Here is an 11,207-nt window from a genome sequence, read left to right on the forward strand (position 1 = left end):
TATTTGTATATCTTGTATGTCATAAATGTCTGGATGTAACAGTACTTTATATCGGTATGTCGTGTATGTCATAAGTGTTATGATGAATTGAAAATGGAGGACCCTGATGTAAACAAGACAAACGTCTTTCTCTGGTCTGCATCCCCTTAACAATTGTGTGTATTGAGCCGTACTGTATTGTACCCATTCTGCAATCTGTTAATAAAAGTTTCAATCAATCAAATTTGATTGATTGAACATCGTGCTTTTACAATGTTTTATCTATCAAAATAAAATTAGGCATTTTATTTTGAAAGCTCACAGGCAGCCATGTTGGCAGAAAGAGAACTACACAAACACAAGGCCTCTGTTCTCTCATTCCAGATGGAGGGATAGGTGGCTGGTGAGCTGAACACAGTCAAATGACAACAGCACGAAACAGATATATTTTTTACACTTCACTTTATTGAACATTGAGCATACAAAGAGAGGTTCGTACAGCCATGATGGTGGTCACAGTGGAGTGATCTTCTCCCTCTGCTCCAGCTGTGCTCCAGCAACTTTAAGCCTTGACGCCCTGGGACTGGGAAGAGGTCCAGACCTCCTCGCCGTCCCTCTCGATCACCATGGTGCCGTCGTTGCGCATGTACATGTGGCACATCTTGAAGGCACCGGAGGCCTGGGTCTTGGTCTGCCACATCATCTTGTTGTCCCTCTTGTACATGACGAAGTTGCAGTCGTCCTGCATGCACAGGCGCCAGGCGTCGCGCTGACCGGCGGTGTCAGACGTCCACATGGGCTTCCAGCCGTAGATCACAAAGTTACCGTCCTCCTGCAAGAGTTGCACAGAGACATAGATGGAAGATAGATGTCACCAACACTTCCAGATGTACAGTCGCACCGCAGTTATTAGAATTTTGAGAACTAAAAGGATCTCACTGATTTATGTGATCATTGTGGGTAAGTAACAAATATGGCTACGGTTCCAAATAATCTAAACTATCCCTTTCACATTCTGATGATGATGTCGATGGCTATAGGAAGAATTCTAAGATAGAATTTTGAGGAAATAAAAAAGAAAAAGAAATTCTCAAGACCCAAATATATACAGTATACCTTGACACACAAAAGCACTGTTACGCCATCTCTTTAGCGCCATTTCAGAGGAAGAACACTGTCGTTCCTCAAGTACTGACCTCGAACTTAGCCTTCCATTCGTGGTTGTTGGACATGAGATAATCTCCCTTGCGGAGCTCATCGAACTTGGACATGTAGTTCCTGCTCATGATTCTGAAAGAAAGAAAAACAGAGGCTTGAGACCAAGTGCTTGGACTTTCAATTCTATTCTCGTTCTCTTGCAAAAACCTGTGTAAGTGTAAAAACAAAAATAAAAAAAAATGCTCTAAAACAAGTTAAACAAATTAGAGAGTAGGCTGGCTCTCTATCCTATTTTACCACAGAGCAAAAAGAGGCAGAGGAAGAGAGCTGCAAAAGAAGCGTTAGACAGATTCTCTACTCACAGGCCGGTTGTGGAGGAGTCTGATGCTGAAGCTGCAGCTGAGTGAAGTGTCTTCCAGTCGGACACCTCTGGCTTTTATAGGCCCTGACCCAGCAGAGAGACAACCCACACCCTCTGTGGAGACCTAATCTAATCTGGCATAATTATACACAAAACATATTTTTAGCTCCGTAATTTGATGTGTGCCGTTATGTACTGTGGATGATGATAGCATTGGGGATCCTGGGATGAAAAAAAGTTAACTAAATGCTTTCATACTGTATTGAAATGCTTGATATTTATACTAAGTATCTGCACATGGTTTAGCCTGAACAGAAGCTAATTTTGATGTGTCAGGGGAGACTGGATTTCCACACGCTATTCATGCCAGTCAGGGCCCTCTATGCCAGTGCCTTTCTCACCGGTCCCGCTCTGTTGAATTGACCCAGGAACCCAGGTATTTGAAGTCGCTGACCTCTGCCAGAGCATTGCCTCCTGCTGTGTTGAGAGGTGGATGGTCCAGGGGGATGTTATAAGTAATGACCTCAGTCTTCTTTGCATTCAGCCTGAGGCCAACCCTGGCGCATTCTGCCTCCACTCTGTTCAAGAGCTCCAGAGCTTGCTCCACATGGTCAGACATCAGGCAGATGTCATCTGCATAATCCAGGTCTGCCACGACTACAGCAGGGTTTCTTCTGGACTTCCGGGGTGTGATTGTGAAGCCCAGCTCTTGCTCCCACCCAGTAATGGCTTTCCTAAGCGCGTAGTCCAGGGCTACAGTGAAGAGAAAGGGGGCAAGAGTCTCCCCTTGTAGCACCCCTGCATGGATGTCAAACTCCTCACTTTCACCGTCTGGGGTTACCACCTTGGCTCTTGTGTCCCTGTACATGGCCTCTATAGCCCGGAGCAGGTTCACCAGTATACCTCTGTGTATTGAATCAAAAGATTTCTTGAAGTCAATGAAACAGAGAACCGCTGTAAGGTTGTTCTTTTTCACCTCCTCGATGATCCTCCGGCCAGGATCTGGGCTACGGTGGTCCTTCCCTTTCTGAAGCCATTTTGATTGTCCCTCAGGTGGGGGTCAATGGCATCCCGAATCCGGTAAGTATCATGCGGTTGAACATCTTTGCAATGACACAGGTCAGGCTGATGCTGCGATAGTTATCCGGCTTAGCCAGGTCTCCAGACTTCGGTACCGGGATGATGTTGGAGAGGGACCATATGTCAGGCTTGGTGTCTTCCATCTCCTAATGAGATTTACTCTTGGCACAAGGAACAGCAGGGACAATGGACCTCATTCACCAACATTGTCTTAAGATTTGTCTTACGACAACCTCCTTGGAAGGTCGTAAGAGAAAGCCGACGACAATTACCCCCGGATTCACCAACGCGTGGAATTAGGGTTGTTTGAGATGACTTTCGGCTCGCCTCGGAAACAAGCGAGAGTAGCCGATTACAGCTGGAGGAGGAGTCAAAAGGTCAAACACTCCTTGAGTTGACTAGCCTGCTCGCCTCGTCTCTCAGTGACAGATATCATGTTTGTGTTCTCACACACACACACACACAGACAGACAGACAGACAGACAGACAGACAGACAGACAGACAGACAGACAGACAGACAGACAGACAGACAGACAGACAGACAGACAGACAGACAGACAGACAGACAGACAGACAGACAGACAGACAGACAGACAGACAGACAGACAGACAGACAGACAGACAGACAGACAGACAGACAGACAGACAGACAGACAGACAGACAGACAGACAGACAGACAGACAGACAGACAGACAGACAGACAGACAGACAGACAGACAGACAGACAGACAGACAGACAGACAGACAGACAGACAGACAGACAGACAGACAGACAGACAGACAGACAGACAGACAGACAGACAGACAGACAGACAGACAGACAGACAGACAGACAGACAGACAGACAGACAGACAGACAGACAGACAGACAGACAGACAGACAGACAGACAGACAGACAGACAGACAGACAGACAGACAGACAGACAGACAGACAGACAGACAGACAGACAGACAGACAGACAGACAGACAGACAGACAGACAGACAGACAGACAGACAGACAGACAGACAGACAGACAGACAGACAGACAGACAGACAGACAGACAGACAGACAGACAGACAGACAGACAGACAGACAGACAGACAGACAGACAGACAGACAGACAGACAGACAGACAGACAGACAGACAGACAGACAGACAGACAGACAGACAGACAGACAGACAGACAGACAGACAGACAGACAGACAGACAGACAGACAGACAGACAGACAGACAGACAGACAGACAGACAGACAGACAGACAGACAGACAGACAGACAGACAGACAGACAGACAGACAGACAGACAGACAGACAGACAGACAGACAGACAGACAGACAGACAGACAGACAGACAGACAGACAGACAGACAGACAGACAGACAGACAGACAGACAGACAGACAGACAGACAGACAGACAGACAGACAGACAGACAGACAGACAGACAGACAGACAGACAGACAGACAGACAGACAGACAGACAGACAGACAGACAGACAGACAGACAGACAGACAGACAGACAGACAGACAGACAGACAGACAGACAGACAGACAGACAGACAGACAGACAGACAGACAGACAGACAGACAGACAGACAGACAGACAGACAGACAGACAGACAGACAGACAGACAGACAGACAGACAGACAGACAGACAGACAGACAGACAGACAGACAGACAGACAGACAGACAGACAGACAGACAGACAGACAGACAGACAGACAGACAGACAGACAGACAGACAGACAGACAGACAGACAGACAGACAGACAGACAGACAGACAGACAGACAGACAGACAGACAGACAGACAGACAGACAGACAGACAGACAGACAGACAGACAGACAGACAGACAGACAGACAGACAGACAGACAGACAGACAGACAGACAGACAGACAGACAGACAGACAGACAGACAGACAGACAGACAGACAGACAGACAGACAGACAGACAGACAGACAGACAGACAGACAGACAGACAGACAGACAGACAGACAGACAGACAGACAGACAGACAGACAGACAGACAGACAGACAGACAGACAGACAGACAGACAGACAGACAGACAGACAGACAGACAGACAGACAGACAGACAGACAGACAGACAGACAGACAGACAGACAGACAGACAGACAGACAGACAGACAGACAGACAGACAGACAGACAGACAGACAGACAGACAGACAGACAGACAGACAGACAGACAGACAGACAGACAGACAGACAGACAGACAGACAGACAGACAGACAGACAGACAGACAGACAGACAGACAGACAGACAGACAGACAGACAGACAGACAGACAGACAGACAGACAGACAGACAGACAGACAGACAGACAGACAGACAGACAGACAGACAGACAGACAGACAGACAGACAGACAGACAGACAGACAGACAGACAGACAGACAGACAGACAGACAGACAGACAGACAGACAGACAGACAGACAGACAGACAGACAGACAGACAGACAGACAGACAGACAGACAGACAGACAGACAGACAGACAGACAGACAGACAGACAGACAGACAGACAGACAGACAGACAGACAGACAGACAGACAGACAGACAGACAGACAGACAGACAGACAGACAGACAGACAGACAGACAGACAGACAGACAGACAGACAGACAGACAGACAGACAGACAGACAGACAGACAGACAGACAGACAGACAGACAGACAGACAGACAGACAGACAGACAGACAGACAGACAGACAGACAGACAGACAGACAGACAGACAGACAGACAGACAGACAGACAGACAGACAGACAGACAGACAGACAGACAGACAGACAGACAGACAGACAGACAGACAGACAGACAGACAGACAGACAGACAGACAGACAGACAGACAGACAGACAGACAGACAGACAGACAGACAGACAGACAGACAGACAGACAGACAGACAGACAGACAGACAGACAGACAGACAGACAGACAGACAGACAGACAGACAGACAGACAGACAGACAGACAGACAGACAGACAGACAGACAGACAGACAGACAGACAGACAGACAGACAGACAGACAGACAGACAGACAGACAGACAGACAGACAGACAGACAGACAGACAGACAGACAGACAGACAGACAGACAGACAGACAGACAGACAGACAGACAGACAGACAGACAGACAGACAGACAGACACACACACACACACACACACACACACACACACACACACACACACACACACACACACACACACACACACACACACACACACACACACACACACACACACACACACACACACATATATACAGAATTATTCAGCAGACGCTTTATCATGTAAGATGTGTGCAAAGAGATATAGGCCTATATATTCTAGTTTCGGCTAATTATAATTCCGAGAGCAGTGATAATGTTTGGCCAGCTAATTATCCTTTGGAATGTATGTGGGTGTAACTGAGGGGTTACAAAACCCTGACTGTATTAAAGATTGTGATAGATTAAACCACTGCTAGTTATGTACTTTAATTACTGGCCAAACAGTACATCAAATATAGATGGTGAACACCCACAAGAACACGGCATTGACACAGAAATACTATTGGAGGGTAATTTATTATTATTAGGCAACGTTAGGTTACAGAATGAGAATTAGGGTCGCGCTTGTATGGCGAAGAATATACGTAAAGTCAGTCAAGAGCATAAGTCACTAAGAATAGCAGGAATCCTATGATGGGTCTAAGCTGACGCCACCTGTTGTATAGTAGCAATTATATAGGGCAACACCGGTACCAACTGGAGACAATGGGTTCCCTCCTGGGTGTAATGCCTGGAGGGTAGAGGAATGTTCGGGTACTCCGTCTGAGTCAACGAGGAATAAAGAGACTCCAGGTACAGGAGTCGGTGCTTGTACTCCCTTGATCAGCAGACAAAAGCAATAGTTGTAATCCAAGATGCTCGACAGCATTGACGACAGCTAGCCAGCCCCGTCCACGAGGCAGGCCCGAGTGGTAATCCTCACGAGGTTAAATCCCAAACGATAGTGGAAATCAACGGTGCTCTTCTCCGGTAGTCACGTCCCAAATCAATATAATCCAACCAGGATTGTATATTCCACCGCAAGCCAGCAATAGTGCCGCGCTCTCCAGGCTTCACGACGAGGTAAACAAACTCCAGGCAGCGAACGTTAATGCCGCCATCATAGTTGTGGGTGATTTCAATAGCGCCAATCTGAGAAAGGTATTACCTGACTTCTATCAGCATGTGACTTGTAACACCAGAGGCGGTAACATCCTAGATCACTGTTACACGCAATTCAAAGGTGGATACAAGGCTCATTCTGCTAGTGGCTTTGGTAAATCAGATCACGCGTCCATTTTTCTTTCACCAAAGTACAAACAAAGAATCAAAAGCACTCCCGTAGTCTCGCGAGAGGTGCAGAAATGGGATTTGACGTCAGAGGAGACGCTACAGGCTGCGTTTGACTGCACAGACTGGAGCGTGTTCCGCGACACAGATAACATTCATGTCTACACGGAGACAGTGCTGGACTATGTTCGTACTATGGTGGAAGAAACAATCCCCACTACCAAAATGAAAGTTTACCCAAATCAAAAACCCTGGGTAGACAAATCCGTCCGTGAAGCTCTGAGAGCGCGCACCAAAGCATCATGAATGACCACAAGGTGGCGCGATACAACGTAAGGAGGACAGTGACAGAGGCCAAACGACGCTACAAGGATAAAATTGAACTCCAGTTTGAACAGGCTGACTCTAGAGCTATGTGGCAGGGGCTCAAAACGATGACAGACTACAAAGGCGCCTCCCTCAAACTGAACAGTGACATCTCCTTAGCAAATGACCTCAATACCTTCTATGCGAGGTTTGATGCTGGTAATAACAACACCAGCCCACAAGCCACGGCAATGGGGGGGGGGGGGTCGGCTGCTGATGGAGACGCAGTGTTCAGGGTAACTGTTATGGTTTGACACCGACCCCAAACGCAACGACACAAGAGAGTAGGATTCAGAGTTGCCAAATACGAGGGCTTGTTTATTTGGTACTAAGAATAAGAGAAACAGGGAAAGCAGGTCAAACAAGACAGGTACAATGATCAAGGGGCAAAGTTCTGCTGCTCTGCAGCTTCTCCCGTGAGGGTAGTCTTGGGAAGCAGGTGTTGACTTCTGAACCGCTCTGCAGAATCCTCTCGGTGGGTTCTCAGATGTTGTTGCGAGACCGAGAGAGGGAGAGAGGGAACGAGTCAGTGACAGAGCAGTCTTAAACGAGCAGGAGAACAGGGTGTACAATTCTTCGTGTTAACAACACAGTGAGCACAGTTCCAAACACAGCCCAAGTGAATCTCTTCGTGTTAACAACACAGAGAGCACGATTCCAAACACAGCCCAAGTGAATCTCTTCGTGTTAACAACACAGAGAGCACGATTCCAAAAACAGCCCAAGTGAAACTCTTCGTGTTAACAACACAGTGAGCTAAATCCAAACACAGTCCCAGTGAATATCTTCATGTAAACACACAGTGAATATCTTCATGTAAACACACAGTGAATATCTTCATGTAAACACACAGTGAATATCTTCATGTAAACACACAGTCCAATTGTGAAATAATATCTTCGGTGTGAGCAAACACACAGAGGGAGATGGTAGATCCCAAAAATATTATTCCATAAAGGAATAAGCAAAAATAGATAACGGCTGGGTGAGTGACTGCTTGACAAAAAGGTGGTAGTCTTCAGTGTAAGGTTACACACGAAAAACGGAATAGGTCAAGAACAGTCAAATAGATAACTCACCCAGACGAGATGCGTAATTGGAACTGGAACTACAGTGGAGGCGAGCGCGCGCCACGGGAGCAGGTATCCAAGCGAAGGCTTCTAGGAATTCCTGGAGAACAGCACAGAGAAAAAGGCAGCAGCAGCAGCAACGGGGAAAAACATCCAGAGACAAATCAAGGCGACAAAACAAGACGATCCAACAACTTAGGGTGGGGAAAAACGGGGTATAAATAATGAGGGATCGATTGATTGAAAAGCGTGGGGAAGTGAGAGAACCAATCAGCGACGTCTCTGATGACGTCAACGGGGAGAAAGCAGTGACAGCTGGGGAATGTGATTGAAAAGCGTGGGGAAGTGAGAGAACCAATCAGCGACGTCTCTGATGACGTCAACGGGGAGAAACGTGTGAACGAGGGGATAGAACCAATTGACAGAAAATGGATGAAAACAAAGCGAGGGTGGTTAAAGGAACAGAACGAGTGAGAGCGCAAGGACAGAAACCTCACAGTAACAGAGCATGAGGTGAGGCGGACCTTTAAAAAAGTGAATATCAGGAAGGCAGCAGGTCCGGACGGCATCCCCGGCCGCGTCCTAAAAGTCTGTGCCGACCAACTGGCCCCAGTATTCACTGACATATTTAACCTGTCCTTAGAACAGGCTGTCATCCCCACCTGCCTGAAGAAGTCCACTATTATCCCTGTACCCAAAAAATCCAAGCCTGCTTGCCTCAACGACTACCGCCCTGTAGCTCTCACCTCCATAGCCATGAAGTGCTTTGAGAAGCTAGTAAAGGGCTACATCTGCTCCTCCCTCCCCATCAACATGGACCCCCTGCAATTTCCATACCGCCCCAACAGGTCCACGGAGGACGCCATAGCCCATGTGCTGCACACAGCAGCATCACACCTGGACAAGAGGCAGGGGAACTATGTGAGAATGCTATTCATCGACTACAGCTCGGCATTCAATACCATAGTCCCCTCCATACTCATAGCCAAGCTCAGGGACCTGGGCTTGAACTATGACCTCTGCCAGTGGGTCTTGGACTTCCTGACTGGCAGACCCCAGGTGGTGAGAGCAGGCAACTGCACCTCCTCATCCATCACCCTCAACATAGGGGCCCCCCAGGGCTATGTTCTGAGTCCCCTCCTCTACTCCCTGTACACACACGACTGTGTGGCTCAGCGGAGTAGCAATACAATCATCAAATTTGCTGACGACACAGTGGTGGTGGGCCTGATCTCTGCCAACGACGAGAGGGCCTACCTGGAAGAGGTCAAGGTCCTGGCGGGATGGTGCCAGGAAAACAGCCTCTCCCTGAACGTCAGCAAAACAAAGGAGATGATTGTGGACTTCAGGAGGTCGGGGGTCAAGGACTACAGCCCCCTCAGCATCGACGGGGCACCGGTTGAGAGAGTCAACAGCTTTAAGTACCTCGGAGCCTACATATCCGAGGACTTGACATGGACCACACACATTGACAGTGTTGTGAAGAAGGCACGACAACGCCTCTACTTCCTCAGGCGCCTAAGGAAGTTCCAAGTCAGCAAGAAGATCCTTAAGAACTTCTACTCATGTACAATAGAGAGCATCTTGACTGGCAACATCACCTCCTGGTTTGGGAATAGCACTGCACAAGACCGAAGCAGACTACAAAGAGTGACACGTTCAGCCGAACGCACAATTGGAGGGGGGCTCCCCACCCTCCAGAACATTTACAACAAGCGTTGCAAGGGCAAGGCTAAGAGAATCATTAAAGACTCCAGTCACCCGAACAACTGCCTCTTTGAACTGCTGCGGTCAGGCAAGCGATACCGGAGTCTCAAGGCGAGCACAGAAAGACTCAGAAGAAGCTTCTATCCCCAGGCCATCAGGCTGCTAAACGAACAATGAACACTACACAACAACAACCACCAAACGCACATAGCACACACATCCACACGCACACACTCACTTTAAACAAACACACTGTAGCACCCACTCCACACACTTTATAGCACACACCCACTTTAAACAAACACACTGTAGCACCCACTCCCCACACTTTATATTTATTGATGAAGGATTGCACTACAACTCGTACACCTTACTGTAAATTGTACCTAAATTGTACCTCATCCCATTTCTGCTTTGCACTATATAGTACTGTACATTAGTACACTGCATAGTATTGTATATTATATGGTAACCCAGAACATTGTACATATGTCTATACCGAACACTGTGACCTCATTTTCTTCTTCTAAATTACATGCTATACTATGTTATTTGATTCTATCTTGTCTAGCACAGTCTCTGGAGCGTAACAGTAAGAAGCATTTTGTATGAAAGTATTCTGTACTTCTGTATGACAACTATTAAAGAAACTTGAAACTTGAAACTTGGAATGGTTCTGCAATCGCCGGCGCCGATTCTCCTGTGTACATGTCCAACGGTTCTCGCCTAGGACTCCTCGGGTGTGGGCGACGTATTTAGGCCACACAGCCTGGATAAGTGCATTAGCTAAAGACACGACGAACCGATGGGTAATGCTACACACGGAAGAACTGTGACCGCACGATATACAATAAATGATCGACTATTTACTTCACATTAGATTAAGTCGAACTCAACGTTACTTCATTAAACTCTGACACTTTAACATTCTATTCGCACGCGGTTCTCAATGCTCTATTTAGATGCAAGGTTGCTCACTTCACCGCACGTTGACTCGTGGTGAAGGTGGGTAAGGTTTGAGTAAGGTACTGAATGAACTACTGCTGTTTACACCTGCGCCGTATTTATACTTAAGTGAATATCTAGTCCCAATCTCAGTCCTTGTCTCGTATTACTACGCAGACTCTGGGCATGTTCTGACATGCCCG

The 11,207-nt window shown here is 47.5% G+C and overlaps 1 protein-coding gene across 1 annotated transcript; it reads right to left on the bottom strand.

The window, feature by feature from the left end:
- Window positions 1-541: 541 nt before the first annotated feature.
- On the bottom strand, window positions 542-1,265 carry LOC311237784 (B-type lectin plumieribetin-like; the record flags this gene model as incomplete). The annotated part of the gene is made up of 2 exons (XM_084325762.1): window positions 542-811; window positions 1,176-1,265. 2 exons carry the CDS (start codon window positions 1,263-1,265, stop codon window positions 542-544), a joined length of 360 nt encoding a protein of 119 aa, XP_084181888.1.
- Window positions 1,266-11,207: the final 9,942 nt, after the last annotated feature.

Source organism: Notolepis coatsorum (assembly GCF_963971535.1).
Source record: "Notolepis coatsorum genome assembly, chromosome: 12".
Taxonomy (NCBI): Eukaryota; Metazoa; Chordata; class Actinopteri; order Aulopiformes; family Paralepididae; genus Notolepis; species Notolepis coatsorum.